Genomic DNA, 17,925 nt, shown 5'->3' with positions numbered 1-17,925 from the left:
TTTTGATAATTTTTTGCAGATAACAGGTGCGGCTTCTTTGTATGTTTTGCACATATTTTCTCCCAGTCTGTTGCTTGTCTTTCCCTCCTTTTTGTTTGTTTGCTTGTTGTTTTTTTTTTGTCATTTTGGTTTTTATTATTATTATTATTTTTTGAGATGGATTCTCACTTTGTCGCCCAGGCTGGAGTGCAGTAGCATGATCCTGGCCCACTGCAACCTCCACCTCCTGGGTTCAGGCAATTCTCGTCTGTCAGCCTCTCGACTAGCTGTGATTACAGGCCTCTGCCACTGTGCCCGGCTACTTTTTGTATTTTTTAGTAGAGACGGGGTTTTGCCATGTTGGTCAGGCTGGTCTTGAACTCCTGACCTCAGGTGATCCGCCTGCTTTGGTCTCCCAAAGTGCTGGGATTATAGGCATGAGCCACCACGCCCAGCCTGTTTGTTTTTGTTTTTTTGGGGAGGGTCTCACTCTGTTACCCACGCTGGAGCTCAGTGATGTGATCATGGCTCACTCTGGCCTCAACCTCTGGGGTTCAAGTGATCCTCCCATCTCAACCTCCTGAGTAACTGAGACCACACGTGTGCACCACCACACCTGGCTAATGTTTTTTGTTTTTGTTTTTGGTAGAGACGGGGTCTCTCTGTGTTGTCCAGGCTGCTCTCAAACTCCTGGGCTCAAGTGATCCTCCCACCTTGGCCTACCAAAGTGTTGGGATTACAGACAGGAGCCACTGTGTCTGGTCCTTTCTACCTTCTCAGTGGGATACTTCACAGAGCAAAAGTTTTAAATTTTGTTGATACCCAATTTACTAGTTTTTTTTTTTCTTTAATGAATCATGTTTTTTTGGCATCATATCTAACATACCAAGTCCTAGATCCCAAAGATTTTCTCCTTTGTTTTCTTCTAAAAGTTTTATAATTTTAACTTTTATATTTAAATCTGTCATTCATTTGAGTTAATTTTGTACAGGTGTGAGGTTTAGGTTGCCTTTTTTTTTCTTCTTGCCTAAGGATATCCAGTTGCTCTAGCACCTTTTGTTGAAAATATTAATCTTCCATTGAATTGGTTTTGCACTTTTTTCAAAAATCAGTACAATCTGTAATGTAACAATGTTTTTTTTTTGTTTTTTGTTTTTTTTTTTTGAGACAGAGTCTCGCTCTGTGCCAGGCTGGAGTGCAGTGGTGCGATCTCAGCTCAGTGCAACCTCCACCTCCTGGGTTCATGGGATTCTCATGCCTCAGCCTCCTGAGTAGCTGGGATTACAGGCGCCCACCACCATGCCCAGCTAATTTTGTACTTTAGTAGAGATGGGGTTTCACCATGTTGGCCATGCTGGTCCCAAACTCCTGACGTCAGGTGATGTGCCTCCCACAAGTGCTGGGATTACAGGCATGAGCCACTGTGCCTGGCCTAACAATGGTTTTTACAATTTAAAATAGTTGTAACGACCTTGTAGCACATGGAAATCTTATGAAATTTAAACTGTGTCCAGAAATAAAGCTTTATTGGAATATAGCTTTGTTCATTCATATATATTGTCTATAGTAGTTTTTGCACTACAGTAGCAGAATACAGTAATTGAGACAGAGACCATAAGACCTGCAAAGCCTGCTGTTTGACTCTTTAGAGAAGTTTGCCACCCTTGAGTTCACTTAGGAGACATGTTCCTTCCTGCACAGCAGTTCAACAGTATTTAATCGGAGTTCATGTGGAGACTAATTATGAACTATTACAATCTCAAATATTTGGAGTTGTTCATAAACAGTTGAAACAAAAATTTAATCTGTAAATGCTAGGGTAGACTTGCTCATCTTCAAAACAGAAAGTAAAGTGATTTTCAGAGAGGTAAAGTGAAATGCTTAAAATTTTTTAGTTAGTGATAGAGCTGAATACAGAACTCAGTTTTTTTCACTCATAGCCCAGTTGACCTCTCTTTCTGCTATGCACACTGGGGTTGATTATTTAACAAAGAGATATTTAAATGTTTTTATTTCATATAGGCAGTAGACTTGAGTCTAACTAAACTGGCAGTTACCTATGTGTTTTGAAATCTTAATTTTTTTCTGTCCCTCTTATTGCTCATAAAAACATAGGACAGGCCGGGCGTGGTGGCTCACACCTGTAATCTCAGGCCAAGGTGGGCAAATCATGAGGTGAGGAGCTTGACACCAGCCTGGCCAACATGGTAAAACCCTGTCTCTACGAAAAATACAAAAAATTAGCTGGGCGTAGTGGCGGGCGCCTGTAATCCCAGCTACTTGGGAGGCTGAGGCAGGAGAATCACTTGAACCCGGGAGGGGGAGGTTGCAGTGAGCTGAGATTGCGCCACTTGCGTTCCAGCCCAGGCGACAGAGTGAGACTCCGTTTCAAAAAAAAAAAAAAAAAAAAAATAGGACAAACATACTTCCTTAAAAAACCATCAAAAGAAGTAATGCTTCTTTTTAATTATTCTTAGTAAATTCATGATTTTAATATTTTGTTGAAAAGGAAAGGAAGGACAGCCCCCATAGGCTGTCTTCTCCAATATCACTACATGACTGGATTGCTCATATGTATGCTCTTGTGAGTCATCATTCCTTTCTCTCTCTTTTTTTTTTTTTTTTTTACTCTTGACCACTTGCCTAACTGCTATCACAGAGTGTAAGTGTTCCTGAGCCAGACATTTAATGGAAATTTTCTCTTATGTCAAAAACCTGGGGTTTTAAGTCCAGAAGCACTTCTTTTTGATGTTAGAAATGGAAAATTATTGGGATTATAAGGGAATTGAAATAAACAGATAATCTTATTTATCAGAACAACAACTGTAGGGACTAATATTTTTCCCTGCTCACCCTGAGAGAGGCAGAAACACCTTTAAGGATACGAAAAATTTTGGAATGGGTACTAAGTAAGATATTTGTTGAAGTAATACTCCCTTTCTTCCAAGCTACCTCAGGTCCATTAATTGTAACCAGATAATCTTAGTTAATCATCTAATGGGAGTGTTGCAGGGAGATGTCTGATAGTGGAGGCAGAAAGGAAGAGAGTGTAGTGTGCAGTATGTTAGAATAATTTGTTTTCGAGTCAGATAGGTGAGAAGTTTGAATCTTGGCTGTTGTCTACTAGCTTTGTGACCTAATATAAATTACATATCTGGTTTCAGGCTCTGTTTCTTTCTCCATACTTAATTGGTTTGAGGATTAAAATGAGATAACATATATGGTCCCTATTATACACTTGGCAGATAAGTTTTCTTTCTTCTTTCAGAGATCTTTCTTATGTGTTTCTCTTGATGATCAAGATGATAAGAGACTTATTGTGTGTCAAATATTGTGATGAGGGCCTATTATAGTCATTGTCTCATTTAATCCTTAAAATAACTCTGTGAGATAGACTCTAGAATTAATATATATATTTTTTTCTCTGAGACAGGGTTGCCCAGGAGGGAGTGTAGTGAAGTGATTATAGCTCATTGTAACCTCGAACTCCTGGGCTCAAGTGATCCCACCACCTCAGCCTGTAGCTAAGCCTAGCTCACTCCTGCAGCTAGGACTACAGGCATGCACCGCCAAGCCCAGCTAATTTTTTTTATTTTTTATTTTTGTAAAGATGGGGTCCTGCTGTGTTGCTCAGGCTGGTCTTGAATTCCTGGACTCTAGCAATCTTCCTGCCTCAGTCTCCCAAAGTGCTGGGATTACAGGCATGAGGCACTGCATCTGGCCTATGATAACATTTTAAGGTGAGAAAATTGAGGTTTAAAGAGATTTATGAGCTCACCCAGAGAACTTAGTAAACAATAGAGCTGGGACATTGACTTAGGTCTATCTAACTGTACACCTCCTGTTCTTAAATAGTACACTCTATGGCCTCTAGAATTCAACTGTTTTTGGCAATAATAGTAGTTAAGATGTATTGAGTATTTATTATGTTCTAGGACTATTATAAGTACTTTACATGCATTTTTCATTTACTCTGTACATGAATTTTATGATGAGATACTGTTCTTTCCTCCAATTTTACCAATGAGAAGCAGTGCAAAGAAATTAACTTGCAAAAAGATATGCCATCTCATTCATTATTTTTGCGAATACAAAATGATATAGCCAGTTTGGAAGACAGTTTGGCAGTTTCTTAACAAAACTAAACATATTGTACGATCCAGCAGTCATACTCTTTGAAATTTACCCAGAGGAGTTGAAAATTTATGTCCACACAAAAACCTGTAGATAGCTGTTTATAATAGGTTTATTCGTAATTGCCAAAACTTGGAAGCAATCAAAATGTCCTTCAGTAGGTAAATGGATAAACTGTGGTACATTCAGACAGTAGAATATTATTCAGTGCTAAAGAGAAATGAACTATCAAATCATGAAAAGACATGGAGGAACCTTAAATGCATATTACTAAGTGAAAAGAAACCATTTTGAAAAGGCTGCACATTTTATGATTCCAATTATATGACACTCTGGAAAAGGGAAAAAACTATCAAGAATGTTAAAAGATCAGTGGTTGGTAGGGGTTTTGGAGAGGGATGCATGAATAGGCAGAGCACAGAGCATTTTATAGGACAGTGAAACTACTCTTTATGCTACTTAATTAACAGTGGATACATGTCATACATTTATCCAAACCCACAGAATGTACAACACCGAGAGTGAGCCTGAATGTAAACCATGGACTGTGGGCGGATAATGATGTGTCAGTGTAGACTCATCAGTTGTAACAAATATTCCACTCTGGCTGGGGGTGATGATAATCAGGGAGACAGACTATGCATTTGTGGGAGCCAGGTGTGGTTATAGTTCTAGGAACCTGAAACTGCTCTAAAAAAAAAAAAAAAAAAGTAAAGGCTTAGGGGAAAAAAGTTATACTTCTAGAAAGTATACTAGAAAGTTGTACTTACAGAACAGGGATTTAAACCTAGGGAGTGCTCTTAAAACACCATGTTATAGAGAGATGGTGGGTAAAGTAAGGCAGTGTTAAAAACATACAATGATTCAAAATGTTTGGCTTTCAAAATGAGTAGTTGTTTGTTTTTCCTTTTTAGTCAGGTATTTATATAGAACTGGCAGAACTCTCAAGAAGACTGAAAATAATTTGTTTTCAGAAAACAACTTTAGTCCTTTAAAAAATCATGAGTAATAAGATGTAAGCAATTACACTTGTTTTGCTTTTGCTCATCTACTATGATTTTTAGGAATTGAAGATACTACCTTTTTTTGTGTTTTTCCAGTTCTAAGTCATAATTCGCGTATAAGAATTGCTGTTAAGACCTTACGTTTTATAGGCCGGGCATGGTGACTCATGCCTGTAATCCCAGCACTTTGGGAGGCCAAGGCGGATAGATCACTTGAGGTCAGGAGTTTGAGACCAGCCTGGCCAACATAGTGAAACCCTGTCTCTACCAAAAAGTACAAGAATTAGCTGGGCATGGTGATGTGCACCTGTAGTCCCAGCTACTTGGAAGGCTGAGGTGGGAGAATCGCTTGAACTCCAGAGGCAGAGGTTGCAGTGAGCCGAGATTGTGCCACTGCCCTCTGGCCTGGGCGAGAGTGAAAAAAAAAAAAAAAGGAGAACTTAATAATGTGGAAAGCTATTTTTTGCATAAATGAAAACTTTCAGTAGTGTGAAATCAGATGACGATAATATTGGAAGTATTAGCACATATGAGGATCTTATTAATAATGTCATGTATTGATAATGACCTTTTTAAGGACAGCCAGCAATTTGTTTCTTAAGTGAATGTTTGTATCTTCCTCTGTAGAATTATGTATTTCTCTTTATATTTAATCACACAGTTGGATATGTGAAAGCTTTTCTAAGTCACAGGTATAGCGTAGGTTGTTGGCTCTTTTTCTATAAAGAACTGTAGTCAATAAATTTTAGCTTTTACACTATGGGGAAATACTAAAAATGTGCTGAATAGATTCTCCGTTGGAAAGCTAAAATCAGAAATAGAAAGGTTGTGAAGACTTTGGACATTGACTTTCAAATAACGTTTTTAATTCAAGGCAGGACAATTGTTATTTTTCTCATAAAGCAACAGTGGCCAGCGTTTGATAATAACCTTTAATAACTTTTGTATACATATGCCATTCTCAATTAGTTGCCACCTTGATAATTCAGTAATAAATTTTGTTTCCTTATGGAGATTTGTTAGCCAGTATGAAATGGGTAGTCTTAAATTTCTCTGTAAAAAAGTCACGCTTTCTGTATCTTAGCCTAAGTTAGATAGATAAAAGTCAAAAGCTGGGGCCGGGTGTGGTGGCTCACGCCTGTAATCCCAGCACTTTGGGAGGCTGAGGCAGGTGGATCACTTGAGGTCAGGAGTTCGAGACCGGCCTGACCAATATGGTGAAACCCTGTCTCTACTGAAAATACAAAAAATTAGCTGGATGTCGTATTACATGCCTGTAATCCCAGCTACTTGGAAGGCTGAGGCAGGGGACTCTCTGGAACCCAGGAGGCAGAAGCTGGAGTGAGCCAAGATCACGCCACTGCACTCCACCCTGGGCAACAGAGCGGGACTCCGTCTCAAAAAAAAAAAAAAAAAAAGGAAAAACAGGATTAGTGAGAAGATAGCTTGAGATTTACTTCATATTTAAAATTTTTATCATGTTGATTTATGAGATTACAATGTAAGGTTTTTTTCTTTATACAGTGGTTTTCTCTTTTTTTTGTTGTTTTTGTTTTTGCTTTTTTTTTTTGAGATGGGCCATGTTGGACTAATTGAATGGTTTTCATATAAGTGACTTTTGTGAAACCCGTATAAGTGAAACCCACAGATACTTGGCCATGTTATAAATACCACTGGAAAGTTGATAGTAATATAGAAAATGTGTTACAATCAGCGCAGTTCCTTCTTGGTGCTAATGTCAGTGGCAGATCTAGGTCACAATTTTCTGCATACCAAGTACCTCTTTCGAAGCTTAAAATAACAATATCTATTTGGAGATATTTTCTTTTCTTGTTTTCCTGTGAAATTCTAAAACATTAATAGCAGAGGGTAATTAGATGACTATTTTTAAATTGGTCTAACCTTTATATTGAATGGCATTAATATTTAGTTGCTTGGGAGAATTGACTAAATTACTGATTTGATATTGGGGAAAGTATTTAGATTAATTTTATGTGGTAAGAAGTATAAGTGACTATTACTAAGTGTTTAATTCTCAAATATCTCAAATATTTAGTTGTATATAGAATAAAAGATGACTTTTTCTCTTGCCAGGTTAACAGTATTTTGATTATATGTAAATTTTGGCATCTAGTCACAGTTTAATTAAAAGTGATATTTGCAAATAAAGGGTTTTCATTTTATTGTTCTTAGAAGGAAATATTAAATACAATGAAAGTTATTTGGCATTGGAAAGTCTTCGACTTGGTTTTTTAAGTATTTTATGTAGAAGGTTTTATAAGCCTTGTAATAACTAATTGACTCGAAGTGATTTTTATATAGAGTACTGGAACTGTTATATATTTACGTATTGTACCAAGTAAATTCTTAACTCTAAAATTTGTTGAACTTATTCTTCTAGATGTAATAATAGGATTAATTGGAATATTTGTCTTAACTCCAAATTACTTCAATTATGTTAGAAAAAACGATTGTTTGGTGGATAAATTCTATACAGTAAATACTAGACCAAACTTGAAGGTTGGTCAGGACTGTACCTGGTATTTCATCCTGAAAGTTTCCTGCTAGGTATATTTTCCAACTGGTAAACAAAAGATGTCATTCCATCTTGGGCTTGTTAATCCATGATAATCCTTTAAAAATTAAAAATAAGTTTTTAAATTATAAAAGCAATACATTTATTGTAGAAAATTAGAAAATACAGATAAGCAGAAAAGAAGCTAGACATTTAGAATTCTACCACCAATAGATAACTACTGTTAATAACTTGGTATATATTTCTCCAGATATTTTTCTCTGTGTGTGTGTGTGTTTGTGTGTGTGTATAAAGCATCTATAGATCAGACTTTTTCATCGCTTTAGGTCCTTTTCTTCTTTCTGGGAATATTTTCTCCTAGACCTTTACATGCCTGGCTTGTCTTATTCTTTAGGAATCACTCTCAATTTTACCTCCCTAAAAGAGCTTCCCTCAAACTTAATGCATCCCACTTATCACTACCTGGTACTTTGTTTTTCTTGTACAATTAGATCTTAAGATCCAAGAGATGCCAGGCACCATGGCTGACACCTGTAATCCCAGCACTTGGGGAGGTAGAGGCAGGAGTATAGCTTGAGCCCAGGAGTTTGATACCTGCCTGGGCAACATAGTGGGACTCCATACTCCTCAAAAAGCAGGGAGAAAAAGATCCAAGAGATTGGGGATTGTGTATGTCCTAGTCAGCACTATGGTCCTAGTGCTCAGAAGTATACCTATGCACTTGGTAGGTACTTAAATGTTTGGATGAATGAATGTTTATATAAACATGGGATCAGAATGTACATGTGTTAAGTGTTCAGGAAAGGAAGGTAGGATATACATCCCTAAACTTAGATTGCTGACAGTCTAGGGGAGGGTGGAAAATGAAGTGTTAATAACACAGAGTATAAGTGCTGAAATGGGGATGCAAAGCTAAGGGAACACGTAGCAGGAGTAGCTATCCAGATTGGGTGGGGAAGAAAAGGCTTTCTGAAAGAATGACAGTCTAAGCATTTTGTAACTTTCTAATTTTTATGTCAGTTTTTTCATCTATAATATAATTAATTAATTTATTTATTTATTTTGAGACGGAGTCTTGCTCTGTCTCCCAGGCTTGAATGCAGTGGCGTGATCTCAGCTCACTGCAAGCTCCACCCCCCGAGTTCACGCCATTCTCCTGCCTCAGCCTCCCAAGTAGCTGGGACTACAGGCGCCCGCCACCATGCTTGGCTAATTTTTTGCATTTTTAGTAGAGACGGGGTTTTACCGTGTTAGCCAGGACGGTCTCGATCTCCTGACCTCGTGATTCGCCCACCTCGGCCTCCCAAAGTGCTGGGATTACAGGTGTGAGCCACCACGCCCAACCATCTGTGATATAATTTATAATGGCTGGGTAGTATTTTATAATATGTAACTACCAGAGGTTAATCAGTCCCCTGTTATTAGACATTTAGAGCATTCCCTGTTGTGTTGTTTTAAATAATACTGTCATGAATATCTTTTTATGATCTTCAATTATTTTCTTAGATAACTTTTACTTGGAAGTGGAATTTCTGAGTCTGAGGATTAGAAATATTTTTTAAGACTTTTGACACGTATCATGAAATTGCCTTTCAGAAAGTTGTACCAGTTTAGTAGCAACTTACTACTTCCAGCAACAGTAGTTGAGAATGGCCAGAAACCACAAACTTTGCCAACTTGATAGGAAAAAATGATATCCCATGGCTTACTTTGCCTTTGTTTGATTCGCCTGTATGTATCATAGTAATTCATAGGCCGACAGCAAAATACGCCCAGCTTAAATTTAAATTTTATGATGGTAACTGAACAAAAGGATCTATGTTGTTAACATAGATTTCAGAATCGTCATATTTAGCTATCGTATAATGTTTCATACCATTGCTATATCATGATTTATTTAACCATTCTCTGTTTTTTGGATGCGTGAATTATTTCTGATTTTTCTCCATTGTCAGTAATACTGCTTTGAAAAATGGATACCTTCAGTTCTTTTAATCTTTTCTTCAATCCAGAATATTATTATATTTTAAGATCTCTGTCTCATTTGTTTTCTAACCATGTAAGTTGTAATAGCAAATTCAGAGAAATTGAGGATAGGCTATTTAATGAGATCAAGTACCTTAAGAAGCTTGTATGTTGACACTAGTCCTAGCAACTAACTTCTTTTTAATTATTGTGGCCAGAAACACCAGATGAAAATGGTAAAACCCAGAGAGCCGATGATTTTGTCTTGAAGAAAATAAAGAAGAAAAAGAAAAAGAAACACCGAGAAGACATGCGAGGAAGACGCCTTAAAATGTACAATAAGGAAGTTCAAACCGTCTGTGCTGGCCTGACCCGCATCAGTAAAGAAATTCTCACCCAAGGACAAATAAATAGCACTTCAGGACTTAATAAGGAGTCCTTCAGGTATCTGAAAGATGAACAGCTGTGCCGATTAAATTTGGGCATGCAAGAATATCGGGTACCCCAGGGAGTACAGACACCTTTTATGACTCACCAGGAACATTCTATTCGTAGAAATTTCTTAAAAACAGGTACTAAATTTAGCAACTTTATTCATGAGGAACACCAGTCCAATGGTGGTGCTCTTGTCCTTCATGCTTACATGGATGAACTCTCATTTTTGTCTCCAATGGAGATGGAGAGATTTTCTGAGGAGTTTCTTGCTTTGACATTCAGTGAAAATGAGAAAAATGCTGCTTACTATGCTTTAGCAATAGTGCATGGAGCGGCTGCTTATCTCCCAGACTTCTTGGACTACTTTGCTTTTAATTTCCCCAACACTCCAGTGAAAATGGAAATTCTGGGCAAGAAAGATATTGAAACAACCACCATTTCAAATTTTCACACTCAGGTAAGATAAACGTTGTTAAAAATTATTTAGTAAATACATTTCTAAACAGAATTAACCTCATTCTGTTGCACAGCACGTACCAGCACATTTTTGGTAACAAATTTATGGTAATAAAGGTGCTTCAAATTGTTTGTCTCTTCCTTTCATTGAAAAATCTTAATTACTGAGTTCTTTGGGGTGGGACTTCTTATTTACTGGAAGGAATGCTTTATACTAATGTTATGTATCATTACAAACTTTATGGAAAACTAGCTTGAAAACTTAACTGGTCTTTCACAAATCAGGTAATGTTAGTATGGAGAATGTGATTGAGATCTGGTAGTCTCAGAATAACTTTAGTTAAGGTTTGCTTTTATATCATAATGAAACACATGAGGGCATGGGCCTGTTTATTTTCCAGGTTTTTGGAGTTTTTATATCTCTTTCAGTAACTTGTTGGCAGTCCATCCCAGAAATATACCCCAGTTATGTGACTTGGAAGTGTCATTAGGAAGACCGCCATAGCCTCTGCTCCTTCTGCCTATGCATTGTTGTAGGTGAAGACATTTTTTGAAGCCTTGCTTGGGCAGCTAGGCTTAAGTCAGCAGGGAAATGTCTGCTTCTTAACCAGTGGTTTTAACCAAACATTTTTTTCAGTGAAGTTATTTTAGGGCATAAGAAGTTAATAATGTGTCCTAGTTTTTTTTCTTACTTGCTTTTCTCATAAGAATTGAATATGAATGGTCAGCTATAAGTTTGTGCAGTATGTATTATAAATTCAACTTTAGTGGAGACTCACTTTTTAAACTTTTATGATTGTACATTCTATTTTTTCAGGTTGTCTAGTAATTTGCTGCCATTCTTTTCCCTTAAGATTTTTTTTTTTTTAGGTAAATAGATTGTTGCCATAATAAGACTCTCAGCTGCCTGAATTATAGTGGTTTCAAGCCACTTAGATTTATTTGTAACCTCCTCTAACTTGAATCTTTTTAGTGAGTCTTACCATCTTTGCCTCCAATGAGGGGAGTATCCAGTTTAGATTTATGAGCTTCAGAATTTCTCTAATTGAAGTTCTCTCTGCAGTAGAGAGAGCAGGAGCAGCCAATGTGGAGAGGTCGCAAGATGGGGCTGCCCACGATGTTGGAACACCATGTGCAATAAAGGGCTTCGTCTTGGATTTTGGCCTTGTTACCACAACCAGGTACCGAAGTGCTGACTTTTGTAGTAGATTTTCTTTTTTCATTTTCCTTTTTTTTTTAAGTTTTGCCCTTTGAAGGTCAAGGAATTCTATTTTTATAAATATTGCAGATGAGACCGAAAACATTTCTCCCAATATAGTCCATAATCCCCATAAGTTCCCTATTTAACAAGGAAAGATATCGCTGAGAGCAGAGTCAACATGCTGTATCATTTTTTTAGTTTAGAAAAATGCAGCAAATTTTCTCTTTTGATAGACTAACAAGCATTTCTGAGAAATAAGCCAGAAATTTTGGGGAAAATTGTCCCAGTTTTGTAAGGGTGACTTTTTAACATTCCTATTAGTTAAAGTGGATCAAATTTGTATGTCAACAGACAGTATCCAATCTAAATAGTTAATAAAAGAAAATATCTTGAAATATTCCCTGCTGATTTTTGTCCTCCAATTAATTTTTTAAAATGGAGCTGAAATTTAAATGACTGTACCAACAACTTACCTTGATATTTACTATGAGATTTAAAAAATAACCACTTTTTAAGAACATATCAGATTATTATTAGATTACATATTAAACACTTCAACCACATAAGAATATTGAGGACTGTTGAATGAGTCCTGTGCTCTCGTGGTCCTGAAACTTAATTTGATTTATAAATTTTCAGTCATTAGAGAAGAGTATGGTGTGGACATGGGAGGTTTGATTAGCCCACTAAACTTTTAAGTTTGCAACTTTAGCAGATGTTGGGATAGAAGTTAACACAATAGTTCAAATGTATTTAGCACTTCATGGTTTATAGAAATGCTTTCACATTCATATCTGAATATTTGAAACAACCCAGTGGGTAGGTAGGTAAGCAATTTTATCTCTGTTTCCCATGGAAGAAACTGAGCCTGGGAGATGTTCATTGTTTGTTAGCCAAGGTCATATAGCTAGTAAGTAGAAGAGTCCAGATGCAAACCCAGGCCACCTGAACAATGTTCACATCATTTTACCATGGAGAAGAGATTAGTGCTTTTATTTGTCTAACACTGTGGTCATTGAAATTAAAGTATCTCCACAGCATGCAAAAGGCTTTGTTTCTAATATTTTTAACAAATCCCTTTAGATCGTTGGGAATTTAACAAATACCTAGGGTAGTTTGGACTTACGTGAAGTCTTTTGACATTTTGTGAAGTTCTGTTAAACCTAGAAATAAAGTCAAGTAAATTTTTTATTGCTTTAGAGACAGAGTTATTAGAAGTTATTTATAGTTTAAATGTGTAGCCATAATAATTATCTGTGACTATATTTCAAGATAGTTTATTCAGGAAGCACTTGCTGAGAACCTACCATGTACTGGGCACTGTGTTCTTTTCTTTTTTTTTGAGACAGAGTCTTGCTCTGTCGCCCAGGCTGGAGTGCAGTGGCGCGATCTCAGCTCACTGCAAGCTCCGCCTCCCGGGTTCACACCATTCTCCTGCCTCAGCCTCTCAAGTAGCTGGGACTACAGGCGCCCGCCACCATGCCCGGCTAATTTTTATCTATTTTTAGTAGAGACGGGGTTTCACCGTATTAGCCAGGATGGTCTCGATCTCCTGACCTCGTGATCCGCCCATCTCGGCCTCCCAAAGTGCTGAGATTACAGGCATGAGCCACCGCTCTCGGCCTAGGGCACTGTGTTCTTAAAAGGACTAATTGTTGAGCTCAGTCTAGTGGGGGAGATGAGTAAACCAGCAATTATAATACAGAGTACTATTTGAGTAGAGGTATGCATAGGGCAAACCCTATAATAGAGGGAGCACTGTCTGTGGTGTTACCTAATGCAGACTTGAGGTAATTAGAAAAGGCATGTTAAGCCATGTGATGCTCGAGTAAAATCTCAAAAGCATGTTAATACTTAACTTGGTAAGAACATTTTAAGCGAATAACAGCCTATGCAAATACACAGAGGCATTTAAGAATGTGGCACTTAGAGAGAGCTACAAATAGGTTGACATGGCAAGAGTATGCACTAACTGTTAAGGGATGGAAGGAGTTGAGACCAGAGAGAGAGAGACATGATTAGGATTATGAAGAGCCTTATATGACATGCTTTTAAAAAGTTAGTACTTTTTCCTAAAGATAATTGGGAGTCATTGGTGAATTTTAATAGGGAAATGCTTGCTATTCATTTGTTTGCAAGATTACATAATAGTGTGGAGGATGGAATTGGTGGTGCAGGATATGAGATTGGAAGCAAGAATACCAGTTAGTTGTGATAGTAACCAGATAATAAATACTCCATGTCCAAACTGGTACTGACATTAGAGAGAAAAGAAAGTAATTTGAGAAATAATTAGAAGGTTGAGATTTAACTAGTCTTGGTGAGAGAGAGGGATAGTCTTCAGATGTGGTTTGGACAAATGGGTGGATGGTGATACTGGTCAAAGCCAATACAGGGTTGAAAAAGCTAGTTTCTAGGGCCCAGAGGGTGTTGATGAGTTCAGTTTGAGGTATCTTGAGTTGAAGGTACCTGTGGGAATATATGGTTAGCAATAACCATTAGGAGGCTGGGCATGGTGTCTCACACCTATAATCTCAGCAGTTTGGGAGGCTGAGGTGAACGGATTGCTTGAGATCAGGAGTTTTTTGAGACCAGCCTGGTCAAAGTGGTGGAACCCCATCTCTACTAAAAATTCAAAAATTAGCTGGACATGGTGGCAGATGCCTGTAATCCCAGCTGCTTGGGAGGCTAGCTTGAACCCGGGAGGCAGAGGTTGCAGTGAGCCAGGATCGTGCCACTCACTCTAGCCTGGGCGACAGAACAAGTCTCAAAAAAGAAAAAAAGAAAGAAAAAGAAAGAACTCTTAGGAATTGAATGTATGGATCCAAGTTTGAGAGATTTGTCTAGGCTGGAGATGCAGAAGTTGAACCCATTAATGCAGGAGATGCAGAGGTGCAGAAGATGGAACCAGCGATAGCACTGGAAAGGAGTTGAAACTAAGGGTATAATCTTGTGATGCACCCACAAGTATGATGAACATGGGAAGAGACCAAAAAGAAAGACAGGCAGAAGAAAGACTAGAAGTTTTCTACATTTTAGGAATGAAGTGTTTATTTCATCCATATGAAAGATCCAGAAAGTAAGGATGGGAAAGTGGTAGGTTTATCAGTTAGGAATTGAATTGGAGACGTTATCAAGATTAGTGCTTTGCAAACCATGGATAGCTAAATACTATTGTAAATTACACCTTTTCTTTAGGACCTTGCTACTAAAAGTCTGCTCTATGTATGAATTTGGCGTCACCAAGGAGCTTGCTAGGAATGTAGACTGGGCTCTTACCCAGATTTTCTGAATCGGAATCTGCCTTTTTAAAAGGTGATTCGAATGCACATTAAAATTTGAGAAGCTTTAGAACTCAGCTCCTCTAAGCAGGAGAAAGTAAAATGTAGGTTTTGTGCAAGAAGAATGAAAACTTCTGTTATTTTTATATTTTTAAATTATTGTGGTGGCTAAAGCTAGGATCCACATATAGGGTTTTCTTTTAACATTCTAGAAAACTCAAATGTTCTAACACCAGAGCAGAAAAATTTATATGTCCATTGGAACAGTAAGCTGATCCTTGTTTGATTACTTAACTCTCAGCAGTTGATACAGGATAACTTTATAAAGTTGAGTTTCCTTCCTTCTTCCCTTCCGCTTCCGCTTCCCCTTCCCCTTCTCCTCCATTCCCTTCCCTTCCCTTCCTTTCTTTCTCCTTTCTTTGATGGGGTCTCGCTCTGTGGCCCAGGCTGAAGTGCGATCATGACGTGTGATCATGGCTCACTGATGGCCTTGAAATCCTAGGCTCTAGTAGTCTTTCTTCTGTTTCTTACTCCACTGTGCCCCAGTACATAAACTTCGGGAAGTGGTGGATCTCAACTTGTTCTTTGCTTTCAGGTGCTATATCCAGTGCCTCAGCCTCCTGAGTAGAGTAGCTAGGACTATGGGTGTGTACTACTACAATTGGCTAATTTTTAAATTTTTTTATAGAGCCAGTCTCACTATGTTGTCTAGGCTAGTCTTAAACTCCTGGCCTCAACGGATTCTCCTGCTTTGGCCTTCTAGCGTGTGTGGATTACAGGTGTGAGCCATTAGCCCTGCTTTTAGTCTGCATTTTCTGGTGATGCTGATGTTGCTAGTAAATGGACCACCAAGGCCATATAGGTCTCAAAATCTGTACATAAATTATGCAAATAATAATAAACACTAAAAATACAGTGAAGTTAAAAGGGAATTGTTTTCAATATCACCATCTGAGATCTTCTGGCAACTAAGTAATTAAAGGATGTACATAGAGAGAAGTGTGTGTTATGTGTTTGCTGGTGGGGAGGGGAGATTGGCAAATCTGCATGTTTTAAGTATCTTTTTCAAAAATTTGCATATATAATTTTGAGGTTTCACTGAGAATAAAAGCTTTTTAACTTTAGGTAGTTTTATTTCTTATGTTACTTTTATTAGTCTATAAAATGATAATGTTCTGTAGCATTGGTGTGTACAATTTTAGTGTCTGCGGTTCCAGAGAGAAACAAAAAGTGTTATTCCCTCATTGTGTGTTGGGACAAGGCCTTATATGGGCTAGTTATATGCACTCTGATCTTTGATTAACATTTTATAATGAATTGGTAGTACTAATGAAGAGCAGAACTAGTAGAGTAGTATATAGCTTGGAGAATAACTGAGCAACCCTTAAGGAACTGTATACATTAGTGTGTTATAGAAAAGGAGAAATAAACATTTTAAGTAGCAGGTTTTATAAAATAAAATGGCATAAATAAAAATGGTAGGCTTGATTCTTTTTTTTTTCTCATTTTAAGTACTCACTTTGACCCACTGACACTGTTTTTTCACTATATATTTTAAAGTAGGAATGCTTTCCTATTCACAAGTCACAAGGTTAGGAAGATTGCTGGCTAGCTTTTTCCTTTCTGTGTTTTAAAAAAGCTTGAATAGGCTTCTTCCTGAAACGTGAGTTCTGTGGAATAATCCACACCCCCTCTCAAACCCCTGTACACAGGGTTTTCCACATAGTGCTTTTTTAGCTTGGTGTTCTCCTGAGTTAGTAACAGATTTATAATTGTCCTTTGTAGGAGAACCTGTATGTGTTGGGGACACAGTTGAGCTTACTTAATTCAGAAATTCTTACGGGATAGCTGTGAAGTTGAGTTTCTAATTTAAACACTACATATGTATTGACAGCATATGTATATATTCAAAGATAATTGTTTAACATTTTATAGATACTATAAATATGTTAAATTTTTATGCAAAACTAACTACTATTTTTTTTTAATAGGCGTATTTCTCTTTGATGCCACATCCTTCTCCCCTCCCCACTTTGCCTTCTGATTTTTACCAAAGGCTGCATTTTTCCTGTTGGCGTTATGTCTCCTGCTTCCATGGCAGCTTTAGTTTTTTCTGTTCTTTGGTCTCATACGTACCTCCCTCCAGTCCTCCCAATACTGTTTCTTCCTCCACTGTGCTCCAGTACATAAACTCTGGGAAGTGGTAGAATTCAACTTGTTCTTTGCTTTCAGGTGCTATTTCCAGGCCAGAGTTTCCCAAACTTGCCAGATCCTAAGAATAATTTGGGGTTGCTAGTTCAAATATACATTAGACTCTCAGGTTCCTCTTCTGGAAATTCTGGTTCGTGAGGTCTGGAGTGAGGCATGAAATAAGTACCTTGACTGACTTGATTCCTATGATCAGGCAGGTTTAAGAAACACTGTTTTAAACCACATACCATCTACCATTACTCTAGTTCCTTTCATTTGACCTGTAGATAGCATCTTTTTAGAATTTCAGAGCATCATAAACTAAGAGATAATCTTATCTGACCTCTGCAAAGTGCAAATTTTAAAAAATCATGTTTTGATTGGTCGTCACTGGGGACTTTGTCTCTTCATAACATTTTATAATGCTTCCCATTGGGTCGTCAACATTGCCTGGGAAGCCTACTTCATTTCTTTGGTTAGCTTGCTTACCTATTCTTCATAAATACTATTTAAACTTTCTCTGTATACATCTTTTCCTCATTCTCTCCTGTTACAGTAGAGAAGATATTCTGTCTCCTCCTCAAAGCCTAATTTGTCAGGCTAATTTGTCTACTTGTGTTATGAATACCATCCCTTAGCCTGCTAAGGTTTTTTAAAAACTGTTGTCAAATATACACAAAATTTACCATTTTAACCATTTTAAAGTGTATAATTCTGTGGCATTGGGTATATATGTGGTTGTAC

General features: G+C 37.5%; 1 protein-coding gene across 1 annotated transcript in view; it reads left to right on the top strand.

The window, feature by feature from the left end:
- Positions 1 to 17,925, top strand: part of RSBN1 (round spermatid basic protein 1) — a 50,996-nt gene that overhangs the window by 5,085 nt on the left and 27,986 nt on the right. The window contains exon 2 of the mRNA XM_050747792.1: positions 9,837 to 10,510. Within this exon, the coding sequence (XP_050603749.1) occupies positions 9,837 to 10,510 (674 nt within the window). The remainder of the gene's footprint in view (positions 1 to 9,836; positions 10,511 to 17,925) is intronic.

This window comes from Macaca thibetana, chromosome 1 (assembly GCF_024542745.1).
Source record: "Macaca thibetana thibetana isolate TM-01 chromosome 1, ASM2454274v1, whole genome shotgun sequence".
Lineage (NCBI taxonomy): Eukaryota > Metazoa > Chordata > Mammalia > Primates > Cercopithecidae > Macaca > Macaca thibetana.
The sequence above is the reverse complement of the archived record's forward strand: the minus strand, read 5'-3'. Positions and strand labels throughout refer to the sequence as shown.